The sequence below is a fragment of the Salvia splendens genome, chromosome 9, assembly GCF_004379255.2.
Source record: "Salvia splendens isolate huo1 chromosome 9, SspV2, whole genome shotgun sequence".
In the NCBI taxonomy this organism is placed as follows: Eukaryota; Viridiplantae; Streptophyta; class Magnoliopsida; order Lamiales; family Lamiaceae; genus Salvia; species Salvia splendens.
In genome coordinates this window covers 23,627,908-23,654,241 of record NC_056040.1, presented here as the reverse complement: position 1 = coordinate 23,654,241, position 26,334 = coordinate 23,627,908, and the positions used below count along the sequence as shown (strand labels likewise).

Sequence of the window (26,334 nt, the reverse complement as noted above, 5' to 3'; positions counted from 1 at the left end):
AATTTTATTTCCGTAAACGTAAATTGTTTTATTTGTGAATTTGTGATTTTTTTTATTGCGGGAAGTCCTAGTGGGAAGGACGGATTGTGAAGGGGATGTCCTAGTGACGTGGAAGTGGGATGAGAAGTCCTAATAACATGGCGGGAGGTGTTTTCGGGATGTCCTAGTGGATGTCCAAGTGAGACATCCGCCCACTGGAGATGCTCTTACATCCCGATCTTGGAGTATTAGTTGAGAAGTCTCACTCATGAATTTAACTTTCTTAATTAGACAAGGGCATTCCAGTCTGAAACGTACAATCATTCCAAGCGCTGTAACTAAGATATAGTCAACTGCTTGCACTGTCGGTGGAAAATAGTGCAACCGTCACTCCCTCTCTCTAGAAATACAATAGCAGCTCCACTGTCGTATTCTTCCCTTCCACGCCATTTTTGATATTCCTCATATTTTTATTTCCATCAATCATAATAATTGAGATTTGAGAAACACCAACTCGTTAACAGCTATACATACACAGACCTTTATATATCTCTCTCTCTCTAGTGAGAGAATGCGAGCCGACAGCTAGTGCTTCCTCTACTCGCTCTGCTCTCTCACTCTGCATTTCCATCTTCCTTAGCATTCTGTTAAGATCGCCTGCGGACCCGATCTGTGATTAATTGGCTGCATTATTTGGATTGCACGGTGAGATTTCTGTTTTTGGTTAGGCCGCCTTTTGCAATTACTCAGTAGATATTGATTTCTGTTACTTTTTGTGAATTGTGTGGGTGATATTTATGTTGGAAGAGTTATGGTTATTTAATTGATTTTGAGGTCAAATGAATAAGATATGTTGCTCCATAAACTTGCTGAATCTGAATGTCGGCAGGGGTGATCGAGGGTTTAGATTTGTTGTTTTTATGCCAGTATCGGATGTAAACAATAGATCTAACTGTGAATTGAGGGATTGAGGCAGAACGTTTTTCAGTTTTTTTCAGGAGCGCATTGCCCGGTGATGTTAAATTCAGAGTGAAGCTTTCCATCCGGCTGATTCTGATCCACTACTCTTGACTCAGACTGAGTGATAATGGAACCTGAAGCAGAAATCAAGGTTGGTATGAATGTTGTTCATCAATATAATGTTCAGATAATTGCTGTTCTTTTTTATTGGATACTTGAGAATATCTTGACGAATGGATCCTTAGATTCTTGATTAAGTTTTCTATCTACTCATTGGGTCATCTAGGTGTTACTTTTTCTCCAGTGAATTTATTTCTTGGCTTTTTTTAATGCATACTTTTGTTTCTTTCGTTGAGTGTTGGGCGTGATTTTATTTATTGGGAGTATTATGTTCCGTTTTTTTTAACATAGTTACCATGTTCGGTTGCTAGGGAAAGACCTTGAAGACTATTGGCAGCCAGGTCTGTCAGATCTGTGGGGATGACGTGGGCTCGACTGCTGACCTTGAGCCATTTGTTGCTTGCAATGTCTGTGCATTCCCGGTTTGCAGGCCTTGCTATGAATATGAGAGGAAAGATGGAAATCAGTCTTGCCCTCAGTGCAAAACCAGATACAAGAGACATAAAGGTATAGTGAGTTATAATAAAATTGTCCCTTCATTTTGACCCTTCCTATCCTCTTTCAATTTTGAATAGATCAGGTGCAGGAAATAATAAGAGTTTCACAGTATACTGCTAAATGAGCTGCAGCGTAACTTTCTGTAGTTTACCATAGAAAACTATAATGAGTTGCACAAGTCAGTAAACATCTTCAAGCTTGTCAAAGTTTTATCTTATAGTACATCTAATGCTCCAGAAATCAGATGAGACTAATATATTAAACTTCAAAGTACTGATCTAGATCAGTGATCTCGGGGGATTTGCATCATATGTGAGAACCATGTTAGGAAGGGGTATGGGTCTTGAAATATTCCACATACAATGCTTGAACAGTATATAAAATAAAGGGAGCGGTATTCTTGACTCTCTAATTACTTGTTATTTATTCCCTCCACCCACCATTAAATGTCCCATTTTGCCATTTCAGGATGTTCGTCATTGCATGTCTAATTTCACTTTTACTATATATAGTAAGCATGTCTCACATTCCACTAACTCACTTATATTTATTTATTTATAAAACTAATGTATAAAAGTGGGTCTCACATTCCACTAACTTTGTCCACCCATATTCATTCACATTTCTTAAACCATGCTGATCCCAAATGGGATACTTAATGGCAGATGGAAGGAGTACTAATCTATTACTTTAAAACTTTTCTTGGAAAGCTGTGTTTTCTGGAATAATTGCGTAGTAAATATGCTTTTGGTTTCATTTTTACAGGGAACATCTAAATTTTTACAGTGCAGATTCTAATTCTAATATTGTACTAGAATATTTTGGTGTTTGGTGGTCTCACATCTAGTTTGCATATTGTTATGTTCTGTTATTGTATAAATGTAATGATTATAGCATTAAGAAAATGATTACGCGTGATTTTTATTGATTATCTAGCTGTGATATACATAAATACGTTCTTAAAATAATTGCAATACTGATATCTCTACATTTATGCATGCCCATAGGTCAGTTCAAATTCGGGAAAATTAATACTGTTTCAAAATCTGGTTTCTGAAAATGAATTTGACACTTTCAAACAGGGAGTCCTGCAATTCATGGTGACAGTGAGGAGGATGGTGTTTCTGATGATGTCGCTGTTGATGCCCATTACTCTGAAACTCAAAGTGAGAAGCAGAAGATTTCAGAGAGAATGTTGAGCTGGCGTGTTAATCATTCGGGAGAAAGTATTAATGCCCCGAAGTATGACAAGGAGGTCCCTCGAAACCACATTCCATTGCTTACGAATGGAACGGATGTAAGTTTTAATGCTTTTGTTCACTATATTCTACTGTAGTGTTGTGCAGTCATATATCATGGCATAATTGATAAACTTTTTCTATGTTTTGCAGATTTCTGGGGAATTGTCTGCTGCATCACCTGGGCGCCTTTCAATGGCATCTCCACCTCCAGGAGGCATTGGAAAACGTAATTTTTTACTTTGTTACGCATCCTTCAATAGATTGTAATGTTCTTGTTCCCTAAGTATTTTATATTTTACCTAATATCTTCCTTTTTTTCATTTCCAGCCAGGATCGTGGATCCAGTGAGGGAGTTTGGATCCCCGGGCTTAGGTAATGTTGCCTGGAAAGAAAGAGTGGATGGCTGGAAAATGAAGCAGGAAAAGCCTGTTATTCCAATGACTACTAGCCATCCTCCTTCAGAAAGAGGAGTGGGAGATATTGATGCAAGCACTGATATTCTTGTTGATGATTCTCTACTGTAAGTTTATAATTTTTTTTATTCAGAAGTTTTCTCTAGGTATACAGGGTATGATTGGAAAAACTTTGATGATATTGGTGAATTCCACAGAACACCCTGTCTCTAGTGTCTTGCTTGCATGTGGCAGCAAAAATGACACACTCTATATTTTGTTGCATGGTCTCCATTCCTCCTCTGATAATATTCTTCTTGGTGCAGGAATGATGAGGCCCGACAGCCCCTAGCAAGGAAGGTTTCTATTCCGTCATCAAGGATAAATCCTTACAGGATGGTTATTGTATTGCGGTTGGTGATTCTGTGTATTTTCTTGCACTACCGAATAACAAACCCTGTACCCAACGCATATCCATTGTGGCTGATTTCTGTGATCTGTGAGATTTGGTTTGCTATATCCTGGATTCTGGATCAGTTCCCAAAATGGCTTCCTGTCAACCGTGAGACGTATCTTGACAGACTTGCTCTGAGGTGAGAAATTTTCAACTTATGTGTGTATATTTATGTTTGGCTCCATTGTACGTTCCTCCCAGTTGAAAGGCCTGTGCTTATAATAGGTTGATACTTGATAGTGCAGTGCCTTTGTTTAGTTCTGCTGCATTTCTGCTAAGCTCTTATATTTGTAGTTTTTATTTACCAAAACCCCACTCTTTTTTTTCCGGACCGGAAATCACTTTTTCTGTCTGATTTTGAAAACTACATAAGTAACGTGTGTTGTGTAACAGATATGACAGGGAAGGAGAGCCATCACAATTAGCTGCTGTTGACATATTTGTCAGTACTGTTGATCCTCTGAAGGAGCCTCCTCTCGTTACAGCTAATACTGTTTTGTCCATTCTTGCGGTAGACTATCCAGTGGACAAGGTTTCTTGCTATGTTTCTGATGATGGGTCTGCCATGTTGACATTTGAAGCTCTATCAGAAACATCTGAATTTGCAAGGAAATGGGTTCCTTTCTGCAAAAGGTACAGTATTGAGCCACGGGCTCCTGAATGGTACTTTGCTCAGAAGATTGACTACTTAAAAGATAAAGTCCAGCCATCTTTTGTGAAAGACCGTCGGGCTATGAAGGTGAGAATTTTATTTTACCAGATTTTATCTTCACATTTGTTATTTGGTCAAACGTCTTATTTCTTTCTTCTGGCTTTGTACTATAGAGAGAATATGAAGAATTCAAAATTCGTGTCAACGCTCTTGTATCCAAGGCTCAGAAAGTTCCCGAGGAAGGTTGGGTTATGCAAGACGGCACACCATGGCCTGGAAATAATACAAGGGATCACCCTGGAATGATTCAGGTGAGAAGATAACTGGAGTTTCTACCTTATCGAGTCAAGCGTCAATGTTCCTTTGTACAGTATAGTGTTTGTTCATTTCATATGCAAAGGGCATACCTTTCTCATTGTTTTCATGTTCCTCCTTGTTTGATTTTAAAGCAAGAGCCACACATGCTGCATGAGTTCTGCCTCAACAAACATTTACGAACTTGCATTCCAGTAAAGGTCTTAATATTTCTTGCTTATAGGTTTTCTTGGGCCAAAGTGGAGGTCTTGACAGTGACGGTAATGAGCTGCCTCGGTTAGTATATGTTTCTCGTGAGAAGCGTCCTGGTTTCCAGCATCACAAGAAAGCCGGTGCCATGAATTCACTTGTAAGTAAACAAAAGTTCTATTTTTTTAACATCTAGCTTATCATGCCGCTAGTTCTTATGTAATATACTTGCAGGTTCGTGTGTCAGCAGTTCTTACCAATGGACCTTTCTTGTTGAATCTCGATTGTGATCATTACATTAATAACAGCAAGGCCTTGCGTGAAGCAATGTGCTTTTTGATGGATCCGAATCTCGGGAAATATGTTTGTTATGTGCAATTTCCACAGAGATTTGATGGTATAGATAGGAGTGATCGATATGCCAATCGTAACACTGTCTTCTTTGATGTAAGTTTTAGTGTTTCTAATCAGAACAGTTCTTAGTTACTTACAATCCATGTAATACAAGTTCTGATTTGGTTACCTACGACTGATTCGAACTGTTCCCTTTCGCTCACCAGATTAACTTGAGAGGTTTGGATGGTATTCAAGGCCCTGTATATGTGGGTACTGGATGTGTCTTCAACAGAACAGCTTTGTATGGTTATGAACCTCCTCACAAACCTAAAAATAAGAAACCCGGGATGCTTTCTTCCTGCTTTGGTGGATCAAGAAAGAAAAGTTCTAAATCAAGTAAGAAGGGTTCAGATAAGAAGAAGTCTAGCAAGCATGTTGATCCTACTGTTCCTATCTTCAGCTTGGAGGATATAGAGGAGGGTGTTGAAGGTATGCTCTCCTTAAAACTAACAAATCAAAACATGATCACTACTCATTAATCCTCTAACTCCAACGAATTAGTTTGCTGTTGCTGCTGTTTAACTGTTTACGCACATGGTTCACGTGTTTCCCCAAAACTATAATACGTTAACATTTACCGCCGTGATTGTTCTGCTTTTGATAGTCGCTCTTTCAGAACAAAGAGTCATGAGTTGCGGACATCATGAAAATTTCAAGTGTCAGCTCAATTTGCTTCATCCCCTTATGTCGCTGATTCACCCCCTGTGTTGATTGAACCAGGTGCTGGATTTGATGATGAAAAGTCATTGCTCATGTCCCAGATGAGCCTGGAGAAAAGATTTGGACAGTCAGCTGTTTTTGTTGCATCAACCCTGATGGAGAATGGTGGTGTGCCTCAGTCTGCCACACCAGAGACTCTCCTGAAAGAGGCTATTCATGTCATTAGCTGTGGCTATGAAGATAAGTCAGAATGGGGAAGTGAGGTATGCGATCTTTACTCCATCTGCAGTTCTATGTTGCATTCATACTGTGTACTCTCCGCCTTACTAGTACAGTATTACCTTGAAAATTGAAATAGCAGGATGCCTATATAACCTAACACGTCAACACAATTTAAGGGTTCTTGATTTCCAATGACTCCTCAATGTTATTGTCAATATTTATTTTCTGTCCATCAAATGCTTACTTCTATTCATGTGATATTTCCTAACTCCTCAATGTGTCCACTTGATATTCTTATGAGATTCATATTCCTCTCAAATATGCAGATAGGATGGATCTATGGTTCTGTCACAGAAGATATTCTTACAGGATTTAAAATGCACGCACGTGGGTGGCGATCAATTTACTGTATGCCTCCAAGGGCAGCCTTCAAGGGATCAGCTCCAATTAATCTTTCTGATCGATTGAATCAAGTGCTTCGATGGGCCTTAGGATCTGTGGAGATTCTGTTTAGCAGGCATTGTCCAATATGGTATGGATACAAAGGAAGGCTAAAATGGCTAGAGAGATTTGCATATGTCAACACCACAATTTACCCGATCACTTCCATTCCTCTGTTACTTTACTGCACATTGCCAGCTGTCTGTTTGCTTACTGGGAAATTCATTATCCCACAGGTGTGTTTTTCTCGACAAGTTTAACATCTCTTGTGGAAGCCGAGAAACATGTTTTAACCTATATATTTTGTGTTACAGATTAGTAACCTCGCAAGTATCTGGTTTCTTTCCCTCTTTCTCTCCATCTTTGCCACTGGTATACTGGAGATGAGGTGGAGTGGTGTTGGAATTGATGAATGGTGGAGGAATGAGCAGTTTTGGGTCATTGGAGGTGTCTCGGCTCATCTCTTTGCTGTATTCCAAGGTCTGCTCAAAGTTCTTGCTGGAATAGATACGAATTTCACAGTCACATCTAAAGCTGGAGACGAAGAGGGAGATTTTACTGAGCTCTACATGTTCAAATGGACAACTCTTCTGATTCCTCCCACCACTCTTCTGATCGTAAACTTGGTCGGAGTTGTTGCTGGGATTTCCTATGCAATCAACAGCGGGTACCAATCATGGGGGCCGCTGTTTGGAAAATTGTTCTTCGCCTTCTGGGTGATTGTCCATCTCTACCCCTTCCTCAAAGGTCTTATGGGGAGGCAGAACCGCACCCCCACCATTGTCGTGGTGTGGTCGATTCTTCTAGCTTCGATATTCTCTTTACTGTGGGTCAGAGTTGATCCCTTCACCACTAGAGTCACTGGCCCAAAGGTCGAAGAGTGTGGAATTAACTGCTAATTTCGGCTTCTCAGAAGGGAGTTTTTGTCTGTGTGATGTTCTTATTTTTGTGTAGAAAGGGAAAGATAAGAAAGCTAAATTGTTTGGTAAACTTATTGTAAGTTAATGAAATGTTTGTCCATTGAAATGTTAGAACTTGTAAGCTGTAAAACCATATTTATAATGCATTAGTTTATTTTTTTTCCATTCGTTTCTTTAGCTGCATTTTCAAATGTGTTTCATTTTCATTGAGAATGGATTGCAGATGAGAGATGATATATATTAAAAAAGTTACTATAGTGGTGCGTTATAATATTAACTATTCTTAAATTGATAATTTGCTAGCTTATTAATACAGTGTATTAAAAATGATTGCCAACTTGGGTCCTCCAAGGTATCAATGTACACTTCGAGCAACTTTCTAGTTCCACTAAAGCATAGGCAACATGGGCATTACTCTATTAAATTCTCTGCCCGAAGAGAAACACCTCATAACAAAGAAACATAGGTAATAGTACTATAAGTTTTACTTACATTTTTTTTGCAAACTGGAGTAAGATTTTTTTGTTGATCCTAAGATTAAAATTCCAATACATGATATTAGATCAAGTCTAGACCAAGCATTAAAATGTCGGTGCCACTGCAATAATCAACTATTACAGTCCCAATAAAAATAGAACAGGTGTAGAATTATAACTTGATAGACATATATAATTCAGACATTACACTGCTGCCCAAAAAAAACTAAACTAATTTTGTGTTTTCTAAAATTTTGACGGTATAAACCATAACTCCACAAATTTTTTTTGACGGAACTATATCACGTTGACGAAGTGTATTGACATATACATATAACTGTAATGTAATTCTATTTCTCAGTCCAAGAAACTATAGAAATTAAAGAAGCATTATTGGGGTGATTCTTCCAACAGTTATCTTAGAGTAAATACACATCAAACAGAACAAATAATTAATTATATATAAAATATACTCGATATATAATGACTTATAATTAAAAAAAACGAATTAACTATACTATTATTCAGCTGAATAATAATAAAAAAAATCCAACGCAAATGTAGTGCCTGTAATAGTAGGGTCTGTCTGCTTTCAATTTTTGATCATATAAAAGAAAAAACAAACCGCCGCCCTCGATAAAATCTCATTTCAACACCATTTCATTTCGCGTGAATTTCAACACCATTTCATTTCGCGTGAATTTCATCTACATTTTGAATTCGAATTTCATTTGCAAAACCGCTCCCCTCTCTCTCTCTTTACATGTGCACTGTACCTAAAACATCTCCTCTCACTCCAGAACAAAAGCAAGCTTCCACCTTTCGCTTTCGCTTCCTCTCGATTTTCCACCTCTTCTCCCTCCCGACTCCACACTCCATGTTCTGCATGTGTACGTCTTGGCAATGAATAATCTCGTATGTATGTCACTCATATTTTCTGGCTCCACGCAGTAGATCGGTGAATGAGTGATACATTATGAACCGCCCGCAGATCTTCAGCAAAAGCTTCGATTTCTGGAGTCCATGGTCAGTTTTTACTCATTTTCGGTGTTTTTCTACGCTTTTTTATTTGCGTTGACTCCGCTTTGAACTGATCCATTTTGGAGTGTTGCTTTTAGGTTTTGCTAACATCTGTTTCCTTTTTGTGTGAAATCCGATTTTGTGAGTGAGGGTTTTGAAAGTGACGTTAATGATTGCTTCAGTATTATGACAATTGGGGGTTTTTAGTCGTTCAATGAGAATATTGAACGATCTGTGTTGAGCTGGCTTTCTTTTATATGGGTGGGTGTATTGGTTTGGTGCGATATTCAGTTTCCATTATAAGATTTGTTATTCTAGATGAAATTAGTAAAAACATTTGGGAATTATTAGGTTTTTGAACTATAATGCAAAGTACAACCTACTTTTGGGTAGATAAACCCCTCCTGTGATATCGGTATTGGTAATCCACCAAATCCAGTTGATGGCATGTTCTTTTTTTCCATTTCCGTTAGAGAGGGAAACTTCTAAGTGTCTGGATCTCAATGCCTTTCCTATCTATAGTACTTATAGATGCTATTAGTGTACACATATAAAAGTTAAAACTTGTGTTTTCTGAGTAGGGTTTATATCCTGAAACTGCAAGATATGGAGATTTTTTTACTACTTATACTAGATCAGTCGGGCGTTAATACAGAGTAGCAACATTCAAGCTTTTGTTATCAATGCCTTGTCGATATGCTTGTTTCTCTGTTTCTTAAATATGTATTTCTTATGGCTCTGCTTTACATTACCTCGTGATTGAAGACATATGTTGTTTAACGTGCAGCTGACTGGGCTATGATCAGTGGGGTGGATATTCAACATCCGATTCTTCTGCGACTGCCTCATCTAGTGTGACAAAATCTGAATATATGAAAGGAATGGGTCAATTATCTGTGGAAACTGAGGACTCTTTTTCCAGTTTGCTTGAGTATGCTTCCAACAATGATGCTGAGGCTTTCAGGAGAACAATTGAACTTGATTTATCTGCTGTTGATGAGGCTGGGCCCTGGTATGTTCGTAAGAGAGGTGGAAAGCAGATTGCACAGGAGGAAAGAACACCTTTGATGGTAGCTGCTACGTATGGTAGTGTTGATGTGTTGAAGTTGATAGTTGCTCTACCAGAGGTTGATTTGAATAGATTGTGTGGCCCAGATAAGTGGACTGCTCTCCATTGTGCTACCTCTGGAGGATCTATTAATGCGTTTGATGTTGTGAAGTTGCTATTGTCTGCTGGTGCTGATCCGAATATTGAAGATGCCAATGGTCAGCGCGCAGTTGATCTGATTGCAGTTCCTCGAGGGAATCCTAGTGCTAAAGCTGCTCTGGAAGACTTGCTTATGAACAGTTACTCAGATGGATATGTTGGTGACAGCAGTGTACAGGTGTCAGCAACTGCTTCAAGTGCGTCGTCACCTAACTTATCATCATCTTCAGAAAGCGTGTCTCCATGTTCTCAATCTGATTCTGCATTGTCTCCAACAGCGCTGAAGCTCAGTGACATGCCTGCTAATTCTTTGTCTGAGAAGAAACAGTATCCAGTGGATCCATCTCTTCCGGACATCAGGAATAGTATCTACTCGAATGATGAATTCCGTATGTATTCATTCAAGGTCAGGCCTTGTTCAAGAGCCTACTCTCATGATTGGACTGAATGCCCTTTTGTTCACCCTGGAGAAAATGCCCGCAGAAGAGACCCTCGGAAGTACCATTATAGCTGTGTTCCTTGTCCTGATTTTAGGAAGGGAGCTTGCAGGCGAGGGGATATGTGTGAGTATGCACATGGAGTGTTTGAGTGCTGGCTGCACCCTGCTCAATATCGAACAAGGCTATGTAAAGATGGCACGAGCTGTGCTAGACAAGTTTGCTTTTTTGCGCATACCCAAGAGGAACTTCGACCGTTGTATGTCTCCACTGGATCTGGTGTTCCTTCTCCAAGGTCAGCTGCTTCTGCAGCTTGTTTCATGGACATGGCCACAGCTCTAAACATTTTTCCTGGCTCACCCTCCTCTCACTCTGTCATGTCTCCTCCTGCATTTAATCATGCACTGTCTCCTACGGCAAGTGGCATGCCCCATTCCTCTGCAGCCTGGCCTCAACCAAATGTTCCAACCCTTCATCTTCCTGGTAGCAACTTCCAGTCAAGTCGCCTGCGATCCTCCCTCAGTGCTCGTGATATTCCTCCAGATCTAAATATGCTACGTGACTTTGATGCCCAGCAACATGCTATGAATGACATGGCATCTTTCTCTCCGTCACACCCCAATTCTTCTATGTTGAATCGTTCTGGTAGATCCAAGTCATCACTGACTCCTTCCAATTTGGAAGAGCTATTTTCAGCTGAGTTTCCGCCATCACCTAGATTTTCTGACCAGGCAGTGGCTTCTGGCGTTTTTTCTCCAACGCACAAATCAGCTGGTCTTAATCAGTTCCAACAGCCACCAAGCCTTTTATCTCCTATTAACACTAACATGTTTTCTCCTAGACATGCTGATCACCATTTCTTGCAGGCTTCTTTTGGTGTCTCATCCCCAAGGATGTCACCAAGAAGCTTGGAGACTGCATCCCCGTTGAGCAATCGCCTCTCAGGATTCGCCCAGCGTGAGAAGCAGATGCTGCACAGTCTTGGCTCCCGTGAGTTTGGTCCCAGCCGTGCACCCCCTGTTGGGTCCCCCGTTGGTTCTTGGGCAAAGTGGGGATCCCCTGTTGAGAAGGTCGATTGGTCAGTCGGCCCAGATGATCAAGCTTTTCTTAGAAGATCTTTGGCTGAACCCAAGAACGATGGAGAAGAACCTGACCCTGACGTGACATGGGTGCAATCTCTTGTGAAAGAATCACCACCAGAGATGATGGAGAAACCTGCAGCAGCTTCCGGCTCTGGTGCTGCGCCATCCGGTGAGTGTGTGAAAACAAATCCTCAAATTGACTCTACTGATCATTCTGTTATAGGGACATGGCTCGAGCAAATGCAACTTGATCAGCAGCTGGTAGCCTAGTAAACAAAAATTCATTTTGAGTTAGACAGGCAAGGCAAGACTCTTAGGAATTACTTAGTACATAAATTTTTGGGCTCTTTTTTTGGCTGGTGGTAGTGAGTCAAATGGGTTGCTGGAGTTCAGAAGTTTTATTTATGAATTTGAATTTTTCCCCAAGTATTGTGTACTGAACTGAACTTTACTTTAATACTTATTGATTAATGTAACATGAGTTTCCTTTTATTATCTGGGCTGTAATAATGGAAACCAGTCCAGTTTGGGCGTTATTCATCTTTTGTAAACTCAGACGCTGATGATATTGCATTCTATTAAATCTTTTATTTACTATCTTCATCTTTTATGACTATGAATTTGTATGATTCTTTTTCCACTTTGTGGGATCAATCTTAACATGACTTTTGACTTGTTTTGTATACTAAATTGAGTAGCGCCAAATCCTTACTACTTCACTAATATTACAGTTCATTGTCCTATAAGATATTCAATCTCTATTTAATGCTTTTAAAGTTATTTTATTTTTGGTTAAGTGTATAAATTAAGCATTAGAATTTCATGCAATTCAGTTTTCAAGCAAATAAAATATGAGGCGAAGGATGATATGTTATTACTCCATTGATAAATGGAATATGATAATACTATTGAAAAACGACTTGGGGGAGTGAAAGATGATAGTACTATGTTATATGAAAAATGGAATATGGTTATACTGCTGAAAAAACGACTCGGTGGAGTGCAGTGGTGGGTGGGACATACTCACTTTGCAACATAAGATTTATTGTTTGAAATCCTTGTTTTTCTTATGGGTTACATTTAGGGTTAGCAATTTTTGAAACGACAGAATAATTCAACACGAATTCATACAAAAATAATTAAAATGGGATCAAGCTTTATTGAGTTCGTGTCCATATTGAGTTGACCTGTTAAGAACTTGATAATTTCGGGTTGGATACGGTTTGGATACATATAACTCATTAAGAAATACTCCATATTATCATTATTATTTTTAAAAATAATGCTTTACTTTAGTTATTTAGTTTCTCCTAAATCTGGTTTAAATCATTTAAAATAAATTTTTATCTTGTAAATCAAGTTTAAAATTAGGTTTAATTTTGTAATACCATCAGGTTTTAATCGGGTAATATCGAGTTTGGGTCGTTATCGTGTCGTGTCAAGCCATATTATATTGTATCATTAGTGGGTTCGGTAGCAGGTCGGGTTCGTGTTCAGACGGCAACGGCAGCAGCGGAGATAGAAAGGTGAAAAGAAGAAAGAGGAAGGGAAAAGAGAGATGAGAAAAGGAGAGGACAGAGAGTGATCCAGAGCGAGAGAGAGATGCCGCCGAAGATGAAGATGAAGATAAAGAGGAAGAGGCGGCATGGGGCAGTGGGTGTGGCAGAAAAAGATGGAGGCACCACTTTCATAAGGATAAGAGCATCTCCAATGGTGGACATCTGGTCGGACATCCGCGACGGGCGACCGGGACGTCCGCCATTGTGGCGTTTCAACTCGGATACGGACGTCCCGTAAGGACGTCGGATGTCCTCGGACGTGCGGGCGACGGGCGGGCGGACGTCCGCCATTGTGGCGTGGGTCGGACGTCCGGTATTTAATTTTTTTTAAAACTCTATATATACGACTCGTTGAACTTCATTTCATTCGCACCACTTGTGTTAACAAGTTTCTCTCTCTACATCTCTATTTTCAAGTATATCTAGAATGGCTAGTGACAGTGATAGCGAGGATGAATTGGAGGTCGCTGTGGAAGGTGCGATAGATAGGCTGCTACACCAGAGGGAGCAGCGGCGGCAGCAGGCGGCGGTACATCGGCCGATCCGTCGTCGAACTACAATACCCCGTGACCACATTGCTGCACATATTCGGTTGTATCGGGACTACTTCGCTCTGCAGCCGCGTTTTGGGGATGCCTTATTCCGGCGATGTTTTAGGATGCATCGTCCGCTGTTTATGCATATCGTGGGTGCTTTAGAGAGAAGATACCTGTATTTTAGGATCAGGGAGGATGCAGTTGGCAAACCCGGACTCACGCCCTTACAGAAGTGCACTGTCGCAATCAGACAACTGGCGTACGGAGGCGCGGCCGACATGTTCGACGAGTACCTCCACATTGGCTAGTCGACAACCGTCGAGTGTCTGCAGAATTTTTGCGCGGGTGTGAGAGCGATATTCGGGGATCGGTATCTTCGGAGTCCGAGCCCCGAAGACTGCCAGAGGCTGATAGATATGTATGGGTCGGTGCACGGGTTCCCTGGGATGTTGGGCAGCATAGATTGTATGCATTGGGAGTGGAAGAACTGCCCCGCCGCCTGGAAGGGGATGTACACTACTGGCTTCAAAGCCAAGCATCCCACGATGATCCTTGAAGCTGTAGCTGACTACCGGCTGTGGATATGACATGCTTATTTTGGAGTCACCGGGTCGAACAACGACATCAACGTTCTGCAGTCGTCGCCCCTGTTCAACGCTCCGTGCAATGGCGTTGGTCCCGCCATAAGTTTCGTCGCCAACGGCAACCAGCACAATATGGGATACTATTTGGCGGATGGGATATACCCAAACTGGCCCGTCTTTGTGAAGACAATCAAGCATCCGCTCGGACAAAAGAAGTTATACTTTGCGAGCCGTCAGGAAGCAGCGCGCAAGGATGTGGAGCGGGCATTTGGTGTGCTCCAGAGTCGATGGGCGGTAGTAAAGGGTCCTGCACGGTAGTGGTATATTCCCAACATCGGCGATGTCATGTACGCATGTATCATAATGCACAACATGATTGTCGAAAATGAAGCTGCGGAACTGACTCAGTGGACCAATGAAGATGATACGGGTGCAGGTCCAAGTCACAGTGTGGCCACCACGAATGTGAATATGGGGGTACCTCATGGAGAGGTCGAGCGGATGCGTGTATTTGCCGACATGCGGTAAACAGATGCCCATGTTCGACTTCAGCACGATATTATCGAAGAGGTTTGGACGCGGAGGGGTTGACGTTGATGTTATTACTTTTTTTGTTTTATTACTATGTAATTTTTTTTTCAAATCATGTATGTTTTTTTAATGAAGTTGATAATTTTTCCCGTTCGTATTCGTGTTGAAATTTTATTTCCGTAAACGTAAATTGCTTTATTTGAGAATTTGTGATTTTTTTTATTGCGGGAAGTCCTAGTGGGAAGGGCGATGGGAAGGACGGATTGTGAAGGGGATGTCCTAGTGACGTGGCAGTGGGATGAGAAGTCCTAGTGACGTGGCAGGACTATGACATCAAGTATATATCTGCCAATATGTGTCATCAAAGGTATATGAAATGTTATTAAATATTAAATACTTCATTGGGTATATTATTGTGATTTTGGTTTCAGTCAATTTTTTGTAATCTTTTTCTTATTTTTTCAATTCTTTTCTTTTCTTATTTTGTAGTACTACTATTGAAAAATATGAATTTGAAATCAAATTAATTTAAAATCACACATTTTTTGCTGTTTTTCATTTATTCCCACAATTTAAGAAAATTTGTGTAGTTCATCCTACTAAGTATAATACAAACTCATTCAATAATTCATCAAAAATGAGTTCTGTCCGGTTTATGCCAATAGGCTTACAACAGATGTTCTGATAGAAATAGAATACAAAAACAAAAAATAGAGTAGATCATAGCAAGTAAACGAAGCCCTTCCTCTACCTACTCAATTCTAACTTAGCAATCCAATAATCTAGCTGGCTGGATACACATTCCGAGCCAGTGGAGCCATACGAGCTGAAATTCTTTATTGCTTTCTCGACTCCAACGTACTCATACACATCCTTGTCAAATGTCGGGCTTATGCTTCTGAGCTCATCGAGGCTCAGATCTTCAAGACGGCAGTTTCTTGAAACACAGAAAGCAACAGATCTTCCGACTATATCATGAGAAGTTCTGAATGCTATTCCCTGCACAGAGCACATGTCTTGCCATTACCTACGAGTTCAACTGTTGAGCTAACACAGGCCAACCTAACAACTAACATTTTATGATATTTACGTCGCCAGCTTTTTGGCAGAAGAGAACAAAAAATAGAATGGTGTCTTTCAACAAAGGGCATAATTTTGGCGTTTCCTGTTGTTTAATTCGAATTTGTCTATTAATGGAGGAAATAATATAGCCCTATTTCTGATCTTCTACATCCAGACGGCTTTCATTTTTCAAATAGTTGATCTTATGATGATGATCTGAATTAATTCCAATGGCTCATTTTCTATACAAAAAATGTTACTATGGTTACAGCATACTGTGAATATGAATACCGAATGTATGACTTTGCAACAGGATATGGTATACCTTTTTAACAAGGTAGTCTGCAAGTGTTGTTGCGTCTAGGTGACCAGCTGGTAGAGCAGTCTTTATCCTCTCCTGATTGTAAGTTATATTTTCAGCAAATTCTGCTGACACTTCGAGCATTCCAATTATTGTTTTGACGCTGTCAAACACAGGTTCTTTGTCTTCCTGTTTGAGGAGAAACAATAATGAGGTTCCCATGCATAAAATAAATACAGAAGGGTATAAACTAGAGGCAACATGTGAAATAGCAACTGAGAATTGAAGTGGTTAGATTATATTAGACTTAACCTGTAAATCCCGGTTGTATGCATGAGGAAGACCCTTGCACAGCACAAGAAGTGAAACCAGGTCCCCTATAACCCTAGCAGATTTCCCTCGGACAAGTTCCATTGGGTCTGGGTTCTTCTTCTGAGGCATTATACTGCTTCCAGTTGAAACAGAGTCACTAGGAATGATAAAGCCAAATTCCTCTGATGCCCACAACACCCACTCTTCACCAAGGCGAGAAAGGTGGACTGCTGTAATGGAGTTTGCAGAAAGGAACTCCAAAACAAAATCTCGATCTGAAACTGCATCAATGCTGTGCCATATAAATGTCACCATAAATGAGAGAAAGCAAAATATCAATGGGGAGCATAAAGCAAGAAAATAAAATAGAATATTACTTATATACCACTATATAATATTATCACCACCAACTCATTCATAACTCAAATGAAGTCAATGAATAATGAAAGGACATGGAAACATGAACTATACCTGCCAAATTCTTCCTATGCCACTAAGATATCAACATTTGAAAAAAACTTCAAAGATTCAAAAAAAGGAGGAAAAAGGAAGTCATTCAATGCATGTAAAGAATCACTCCTACCTGTTTCTCATTGGGCCTGTGAATCCAAGAGCTTCGGAAGTCATAAATCTATCAATGGGCAAACCAGTTCCAGCTAGTGCACAGGCACCCAGGGGGCAAAAGTTAAGTCTTGCACGGCAGTCCAGCAAGCGTTGTGCATCACGTTCAAGCTACAATACATGATTGACTCACTGATTACGTGACTGATCTTTTTCAGATACAAGATACATTCATATCATGAAATTGATCATATATTGCAACAAATCATTACCAAGCAAGTACAAACATAAAATATATCCAAATGGACTAGACCTAATTGGCAAGCCATCTAGGATATCCACTATATTGGTTCTCTAAGCCTTAAGCCATGTTAACTGGCATCAAACTAGTTGAACTTCTTAACGAGTTTGATGTTATTGTCTAAGTTTAATCACACCACACCATATATTCTTCCCCCTTCATCATATTCACACACAAGTAATATCCAGAAACTTCATCATATTATATAGTAGTAAGGGAATTAACTAACCGGCTCAACATACGCCAAAAGAAGATGTGGCAGAAGAACAGGCTGCGCCCTTTGCATATGAGTGTACCCCGGAACTATCAGATTCTCATTCTTCACAGCCAATTTCACCAGCGCAGCCTGTAGAATGCACAAAACAAATATATAAGTAAGCACAAGACAAGAAAATCACAGGATATAACGAATGCTGCGGTCTCAGCTTGATTCCACTTAAGAATAGAATCGAGAGTTGATAATTTCATCTACCTGAAGTTTCCTTATCCTTGAAACAATGGCATCAATAGCATCCCGACACCAGAGGCGAAAATCGGTGCAAACTTGATCATTTCTGCTGCGCGCGGTGTGGAGCTTCTTAGCTGGCTCGCCAACCAAGTCAGTAAGCGCGGCTTCGATGTTCATATGCACATCCTCTCGGTCAGTCCTCCACACGAACTCTCCCCGCTCAATTTGGCCCCTAATCACATCGAGACCGTCTAGAATCTTATCCCTATCATCGTCAGTGATCAATCCCTAGAAAAAAAAATACACGATCAACGGAGGAGAGCAAAAATGGAGAAGAAGTGAAATTGAATGAGTACCTGATGAGCGAGCATTGAGGCGTGGGCGCGGCTTCCGATAATGTCGTGGCTGTAGAGGGCTTTATCGAAGGAGATTGACTCGGTGAATTTCTCGACGGCGTCGGTGACGCTGTCCTCGAAGCGGCCGCCCCATAGCTTGGCCTCCTTGGAGCTCATGTGGAGGGCGGAGACGGAGAATGCGCGGCAGGGAAGAAGAGCTGTAGGTCTGGGAAAGGGGGAGGCGGAGGAGAAGGGTTTGGAGAGAAATGAGAGGGATTCGGCGGTGAGTGAATCCATTATTATGGTTAAGGGCAATGTGTCACTCTAACTCCTATAATTCCTCATGTATTTTCGAAGGACAAAAAATAATAATCAAACTCCTCTTTTTATTGATAAATGAATGGAAATTTAAAAGTACAGGAAAGATTACTATCAATAGTCGATACCAACCACAGTATTACTAGGCCAATACGGATGCAGTACAGGAAAGATGGTCGAACTTAGGACCTTTACTATCGATAGTCGATATCAACCACACTATTGCTAGGCCAATACGAACGCACATCATCCACTTCATTGTATGCTCTCAAGAGTCCTTGTTCTTCTTCCTTTTTTTTCCTTCTTCTTCTCAAGAGTCCTAGTTGAAATCAAGATTAGTTGTTCCTTTTAAAAATTTCATTTATCTATCTTACTTTACCATTTTTCCATTACCATCCATTCATGGGATTATTTTTAATGGACAAAGAAAGTACTCCCTCCGTCCCACAAAAGATGTCACACTTGTGGGATGACACGAGATTTTAGGAGGTTCTGTTTTGTGTGTTAGATGAATAGAGAAAATATAATTTTTATATTAATGTGAGAGAGAACTTTTTCTAAAAATGAAAATGTGACATCTTTTGTGGGACAAACTAAAAAGGAAAGTGTGACATCTGTTGTGGGATGGAGGGAGTACTATATTTTACAGACATAAAGCTTTATTGTATATATTGCGTGTAAAAGTGACTTCTTGTATTACAATATTTTGAATTTCTGATTCTATATTTATATACTCCTTCTGTCCCATAAGAATATGCACTCTTTCCTTTTTAGTCTGTCCCACAAGAATATATACTTTTCAATTTTAGAAACTCTTTTATCTCTAATGAGGTGCGACCCATTATCCATTAGCAATACTTTATTTACTTTTTCTTTCTACATCTCTCTTACTTCCCAAATGTGTATTAAAACCCGTGTCCAACCTAAAGTGCATATTCTTGTGGGACGGGGGAGTATGATTTATATTTATCATTTTTATTTATTATACATATGGAATCATGAAGAAATAATTACAAAGAGTGATTTCATCAGTAATATAAGATAGGAAGTTACTTAGATCAGCATTAGCAATTGTTCGCAATAGATTGTCCATATCTATCTAAGTTCAGAATATCACTTATACTTGTTTCTATAATGTACGAACTGGAATATCTTCTATAACCATGATTCGATTGATCAGTCTACAATGTAGAAGAACTATTTATTCGAATATTTGTTCCATTAATTACTACTATTTGCTATTAATTTAATCAACAAACAATAATAAATGACAAACAATGTTATTGATGGGGTTTGAGGTAAAAGATATGCAAACCAAATAAATTCAGAGTAAAGAGAATCTATTTAGTTGATTATAGGATTAACTTATTCATACATAAATTCATAGAAAGGATGGCCTAATGTCATCTCCTATCACTATAATCACTATGCAGATTCAAGCAGACCGCGAGCAAGTTCTAGAAACATATGACATAGTTGATGAAAAATCACATATATATTTTTTAGAAAAGATGTGGTCTTGATCCTCACAAGGTACTATTTGGAAAAAGACAAGGCAACGAGCAATTCACTTTTGACAAATCACAAATAAGAAACACAAGCCACTTAGCTAAATCAACAAGTTTTCGCAAATATTTTTAACCACATTTCATCATAGGCAACTCATCCAACAAACAAACTTAGTTCATCTTGCCATACAATTCCCATTCGATTTCACCCAAGGGAGCACACAAGCAACAAAAACACACAAAAGGTGAACACAAAAAAACAAAAACAAAAACAAAAATAAAAATAAAAATGAAAATAAAAAGATAACTAAAAATAGGGAGAAGGGAGGGGAAAGAGACCCAATTCCACTAGACATCCCCCAAACTTATTCCAAGCCAAGGCAAGGATAAGTTTGAAAGAGTGTGGAATTGGGGCTGACCTCTACTGATCTGGCGGGTGATGAGGCGGCCGCACCAAGCTGGCAATGAAATCTTGCTGCTTTTTGGCTGTGCGCCGACCTTTAAAGGCGCGAGAAAGGCCTGACTGGGCACCGATCCCGCGCGATTTTTTGGCCACCACTTGAGTAGGACTCACCCACTCACTATCCAAAATGTCATATATGATGCTGACATCTAACCACTTTATTACCTCATTCCTCACCACATCCGGCAGAGTGTCACCTTCTTTTTGTTGGGAAATAAACACATGCAATCACGAATATGAAAGAGAATGAACACAAGAAATTGTTGACCCAGTTCGATACAATGTGTATCTACGTCTGGGGGCGATGCCAAGCCAGGGATTTCACTATATAATTTCAGAATAAGCATGATTTAACAATGAGGGAGCACCTCTATTTATAAGCAACTAGAGAACCCTAATTCTAGTCAAACTAGGAAACATATATCACAAGGAAAAAATACTTCAAGGAAACAAATCCTAAACATGGCAGGAGATAAATTAGGCTCCATAATTAACAATCTCCCACTTGGAGACTAACAACTCCTAAACAACCATTTCCTCGTGATCTCATCCCTTCATCCGCTTAGCATCGCCTAACCTTCTCTTCAAGTTCCAAGGCCAATTGAAGCTATGCATAGCTTCAATTTCTCTAAGGTCACCACCTTAGTAAACATGTCTGCAGGATTCTCACTTCCAAGTATCTCCACAAGTTGCAGGATTTTCATCTCCACTAGGTGTCGGATGTAATGATACTTCAACTCCACATGCTTTGTCCTAGAACGAAACGCTGGATTCTTCGCCAAGAAAATAGCACTCTGACTATCACTGTAGAGTATGTTACTTTTGTTCTCCTTCCCAAGTTCATCTAAGAAACTCTGCAACCATCCTTGCTTGCCTCTGTCGCAGCTACATATTCAGCCTCCGTAGTAGACAAAGCAAGGGTCTTCTGCAACTTAGAAGTCCATGAAATAGCAGTACCGCCATAAGTAAATACATACCCGGTTGTGCTTCTTCTCCCATCAAGATCATTGGAAGCCAAGTCTGCATCCACATAACCTACCAGCTCAACATTCTTGCCATTGAAACATAAGACACTTTCTGTAGTACCTCTCAAATATCGAAGGATCCATTTAACTGCTTCCCAATGTTGCTTGCCCGGATCACCCATGAACCGGCTCACTACTCCCACTGCTTGTGCAATATCAGGCCTCGTACACACCATTGCATACATAATACTGCCAATTGCTGAAGCATAAGGAATTTTCTTTATTTCAGCACATTCTTCTTTTGTACTCGGCGACTCCTTCTTTGACAGCTTAAAGTGACTGCCTAAAGGCACACTTACTGGCTTCGAATTATCCATGTTGAATCTTTCCAAAACCTTACCAATGTAAGCAGCTTGCGAAAGATACAATTTTCCTGCCACCTTGTCACGCTCGATTCTCATGCCCAAAATTTGATTAGCCTCTCCAAGATCTTTCATGGAGAATCGTTCAGACAATTGCCTTTTCAACTTATCCATCTCCTTTTGATCACCTCCTGCGATCAACATATCATCAACATATAATAACAGGATAAGATAGCTCTTGTCAAACCTCTTGTAGTAACAACAATGGTCAGCGTAGCATCTTTTATAGCCAATCTCCATCATGAATCCATCAAACTTCTTGTACCACTGCTTTGGAGCTTGCTTTAAACCATACAAGCTCTTCTTCAACTTGCACACAAGATTTTCCATTCCTTTTACTACGAATCCTTCAGGCTGTGTCATGTACAACTCATCCTCCAAATCACCATGAAGGAATGCCGTCTTTACATCCATCTGATGTAACAATAGATTTTCTGCAACTACTATACTCAACACTAAACGAATAGTAGTTAGTTTCACAACAGGAGTGAACACATCTGTATAATCAATACCGTATCGTTGCTCAAATCCCTTGACAACCAGCCTAGCCTTGTAGCGCTTGCTACCATCAGCTTCACATTTGATTCGATAGACCCACTTGCAATGCAATGCCTTTTTCCCTCTAGGAAGTTCCACAAGCTCCCATTTGCCATTCAGGAGAAGAGAGGCAAACTCATCATCCATGGCAATTTTCCACCTTCATTTATCAGGGCCTTCTCCTGCCTCTGCATAACACTCGGGCTCACCACCATCAGTAAGTAACAAATAGAAATTAGAGGGCGAGTACCTATCAGGTGCACGTCGCTCTCTAGTCGATTTAGGCAGTGGAATAGTCGGTGGTGGAGTGCTTGGTTCTTCTTCAAGCACCTCTTCAGCATTCTGACTCTCCTTTCTCCCACTCGAGTTTGAGATGTCTAGCTCGACCACTTGTGGCTCAGAACTGCTGGGACTCGACGCCTCCAATCTATCCTTGTACAATACTTGTTCATTGAAAATGACATCTCTACTGCGAATAACCTTACGGTTCTGCTCATCCCAGAGTCTATAACCGAACTCATCGCATCCATAACCAATGAACGTACACTTAATAGATTTAGCATCCAACTTACTTCTCTCAACGGAACTAACATGAGCATAAGCAACACAACCAAAGATGGTAGGAAAGATAGATTTACCTCTTTTCCTGTCCAAACCTCCTCGGGTATCTGAAACTCCAAGGGAACTGATGGACCTCTATTAATTAGGAATGCAGCTGTATTGACTGCATCTGCCCACAAACTCTTTGGCAATCCACTTTTCAATCTCATGCATCTTGCTCGCTCGTTCAACGTTCTGTTCATGCGCTCTGCGATTCCATTCTGCTGTGGAGTTCCTTTCACAGTTTTCTCCATGCGGATTCCATTCTCGGCGCAGAACTCCATGAACTTTGCAAGTTCATATTCTCCTCCATTATCGGATCTTAGACACTTCACCTTCAGCCCGGTTTCAGTTTCAACAAGGGCTTTCCACTTCCTAAAAGCGTCAAACGCATCGGATTTACTCTTCAGAAAATAAACCCATAGCTTTCGAGTAGAGTCGTCGATGAAATTCATATAATATTCAGAGCCTCCTAGGGACTTCACAGGTGCTGGTCCCCATAGATCCGTGTGGACCATCTCCAACTTCTGTGTCTTCAATTTTCCATTATCTCCACATTGCTGCAGGAGTGGAACGACGCTCCAGAATCCAATACCCACGATTCCATCGGACTACTGACACTCAAGACCAACGCCTCGCCATCGTCATCAGACATGGTAGCGTTTGCTGTCTTCTTGTTCTTCTGATCCTTATTCTTATACTTCTTCGGTGCCTCACACTGATTTCTAAAATTCCCAAACTCATCACAATTCCAGCGTTTAACTTTATCCAAATCCTTCTTGGATTGGCTCCTCCCTCTGGAATTTGATCTTCCACGATTTTGCTTTCCCTTCGATCTACCTCTCTGTTCTGTATTCAGTGCTGATCCCGAAGTAGAAGATTCTGATTCTCTCTGGCGAACTTCCTCACCAATCATCAGATCTCTTACTCTGTCAAATGTTAGGTTTGTCTCTGCAGCAGTAACTGCTGTCACTGTGCCAACCCAACTCTCAGGCAGAGATGAGAGCAAAATCAGGGCACGAATTTCATCATCGAATTTTATATCAACCGAGTTCAGTTACGAAGTAATCATGTTGAACTCGTTGAGATGTTGTTGCACCAGCTTTCCCTCTTGCATTCTAAAATTAAACAATCATCTAATCAGATGTACCTTGTTTGCCGTTGATGGTTTCTGATACATGTCCTCCAAGATCTTCATCATCTCCTTTGTCGACTTTGCTGCAGTCGTGTGATAAGCGACATCCTTGGACAACGATAGCCTAATCGCGCTCATCGCTTTTCTGTCCAGCAGCTCCCACTCCTCCTGTTCCATCTTTTCGGGTTTGGTTTTTAAAGGCTTCCAGAGATCTTTACCGTACAGGTAATCCTCAATCTGCATCTTCCAAAATCTGAAATCAGATCCGTCGAACTTCTCTACAGCAATTTTCTCATCGATCCCCATCGTGATTTCTGCCTCTTAAACCCTAGGCTCTTGATACCAGTTGTTGGGAAATAAACACAGGTAATCACGAATATGAAAGAGAATGAACACAATAAATTGTTGACCCAGTTCGATACAATGTATATCTACGTCTGGGGGCGATGCCAAGCCAGAGATTTCACTATATAATTTCAGAATAAGCATGATTTAACAATGAGGGAGCACCTCAATTTATAAGCAACTAGAGAGCCCTAATTCTAGTCAAACTAGGAAACATATATCACAAGAAAAAAATACTTCAAGGAAACAAATCCTAAAAATGATAGGAGATAAATTAGGCTCCATAATTAACACTTCTCCCAGGAATGCATAATGCAGATATGGTGGTAGAGGTTTCAGCTCCACTTTCTTGTCCTTCTCTTCATCCTTGCCGTCTTCTTCTTCATTCCTAAGAGGTAGAAACTGATGACGGCGTGAATTGGGGATCTCCTTCACTGAATCTAGAGCACCTACAAACTCAATTAACTCAGGGTTAGCATCAAACATATCAAAAAGATGAAAGGAATAAATTGAGTTTAAAATACACCCATCTAGTTGATCTTCTGACGAGTTGGTAAAGGCCACCCTTCTAACACACTCATCCACCGTGGTCACCACATTGCAATGTTGCAAGCTTCCTCCGGGTTCCCCATCATGCCTCTTCAAGTCCTCATAGATGGAAAATGTTACACTTTGGCCATTGAAACGAAAAGTAAGCTCTCCATTATCGACTTCGATCAAGGCCTTCCCTGTGGCTAAGAAGGGTCTTCCTAGAATGAGAGGTACTTTTCCGTCCTCCTCCATGTCCATTATCACAAAGTCGGCTGGGAAGACAAATTCATTTACCCTTACTAATATATCCTCCACAATGCCCATTGGATAGGACACTGATCTATCAGCCATCTGTAGCGTGATGGTGGTGGGCTTCAACGGACCAATCTTCATCTTTTTATACAAGGACAGTGGCATGAGGTTAGTGCTAGCTCCAAGGTCATATAAAGCATTCCCCACAAAACAGTCTGCATTCAATAGTAAAGCTCCCCAGATCCTTCATCTTGGTAGGAAGCTTCCTTTGGAAAATTGCACTACAGTTTTCCGTTAAGTTGACGGTTTCATATTGCACCCACTTCTTCTTTTTGGAGACAACCTCCTTAAGAAATTTAACATATCCAGGCATTTGTTGCAGTGCCTCAATCAACAGAATGTTAATCTGTACCTTCTTGAAGATCTCCCAGAATTTGGAGAACTGATCATCCTTCTTCTTCTTTTGCAGCACTTGGGGAAGTGGTACTCTGACCTCTGTTGGCTTGACTAGTGTGTTCACCTCAGGAGGGTGAACTGCAAGAGGTGATGTTTCAAGTTCCTCCTTTTCTGTCTCGGCTTCTGTTTCTTCCGCTGGTGAAGTCTTTGGCTCAGCTACAGTCTTTGGTGGGGTCTATGGCATAGAAGAACCTTCATAACTCTTCCCACTCCTCAAGTGAATCGTATTGCAATCTTTAGGATTTACAATTGGCAACCCTAGGAATTGCCCTGTCTTATGCTGGTCGCTCAACGCTTGAGCAATCTGACCCATCTGTGAATCTAAGTTCGTCAAATGTGCTTCAATGTTGTGCATGTCCGTCTCTACCTTTTCAAGCCTCTTGTTTGTATGCTCCATGTTCTTATGTGACTATGTCATGAAAGCATTCAATATTTCCTATGTACTCTTTTTCCGCGGCTCGATCATCCCTTGAGAGACTATGAACCCTGGTGGTGGCTATAGGATATTTTTGGGGTTCCCATATGATAAGTTAGGATGCGCCTTGTTCCCAAATTGGTTGTAACTTCCACCTGTTGGGGTTTGGAGCCCCTTGCACAGCGGAAGACATGCA

The 26,334-nt window shown here is 40.5% G+C and overlaps 4 protein-coding genes across 5 annotated transcripts; 2 read left to right on the top strand and 2 right to left on the bottom strand.

The window, feature by feature from the left end:
• Window positions 1-375: 375 nt before the first annotated feature.
• LOC121749622 (cellulose synthase A catalytic subunit 3 [UDP-forming]-like) lies at window positions 376-7,604 on the top strand. Of its 2 annotated transcripts, none has more exons than XM_042144204.1 (15): window positions 376-684; window positions 978-1,090; window positions 1,371-1,566; window positions 2,640-2,854; window positions 2,949-3,024; window positions 3,126-3,318; window positions 3,517-3,783; window positions 4,038-4,383; window positions 4,470-4,607; window positions 4,835-4,960; window positions 5,035-5,247; window positions 5,361-5,625; window positions 5,917-6,119; window positions 6,405-6,755; window positions 6,834-7,604. In XM_042144204.1, exons 2-15 carry the CDS (start codon window positions 1,067-1,069, stop codon window positions 7,416-7,418), a joined length of 3,198 nt encoding a protein of 1,065 aa, XP_042000138.1. In that variant the 5' UTR covers window positions 376-684; window positions 978-1,066; the 3' UTR covers window positions 7,419-7,604. The 2 variants fall into 2 exon arrangements, with proteins under 2 accessions (XP_042000138.1, XP_042000137.1); XM_042144203.1 differs by having other exon boundaries at window positions 968-1,090.
• Window positions 7,605-8,649: 1,045 nt separating this feature from the next.
• LOC121748770 (zinc finger CCCH domain-containing protein 30-like) lies at window positions 8,650-12,264 on the top strand. Its single transcript, XM_042143280.1, has 2 exons — window positions 8,650-8,941; window positions 9,723-12,264. The coding sequence occupies exon 2, from the start codon at window positions 9,808-9,810 to the stop codon at window positions 11,929-11,931; it is 2,124 nt and encodes a 707-aa protein (XP_041999214.1). The 5' UTR covers window positions 8,650-8,941; window positions 9,723-9,807; the 3' UTR covers window positions 11,932-12,264.
• A 3,207-nt stretch (window positions 12,265-15,471) lies between these two features.
• Window positions 15,472-18,587, bottom strand: LOC121749761 (argininosuccinate lyase, chloroplastic-like). Its single transcript, XM_042144389.1, has 7 exons — window positions 18,213-18,587; window positions 17,881-18,144; window positions 17,638-17,754; window positions 17,130-17,278; window positions 16,547-16,838; window positions 16,259-16,423; window positions 15,472-15,870 (listed from the first exon to the last, which is right to left on the bottom strand). The coding sequence occupies exons 1-7, from the start codon at window positions 18,486-18,488 to the stop codon at window positions 15,619-15,621; spliced, it is 1,515 nt and encodes a 504-aa protein (XP_042000323.1). The 5' UTR covers window positions 18,489-18,587; the 3' UTR covers window positions 15,472-15,618.
• A 6,285-nt stretch (window positions 18,588-24,872) lies between these two features.
• On the bottom strand, window positions 24,873-26,120 carry LOC121749319. The gene is made up of 4 exons (XM_042143898.1): window positions 25,971-26,120; window positions 25,553-25,898; window positions 25,011-25,482; window positions 24,873-24,933 (listed from the first exon to the last, which is right to left on the bottom strand). The coding sequence occupies exons 1-4, from the start codon at window positions 26,118-26,120 to the stop codon at window positions 24,873-24,875; spliced, it is 1,029 nt and encodes a 342-aa protein (XP_041999832.1).
• Between the last annotated feature and the right edge of the window lie 214 nt (window positions 26,121-26,334).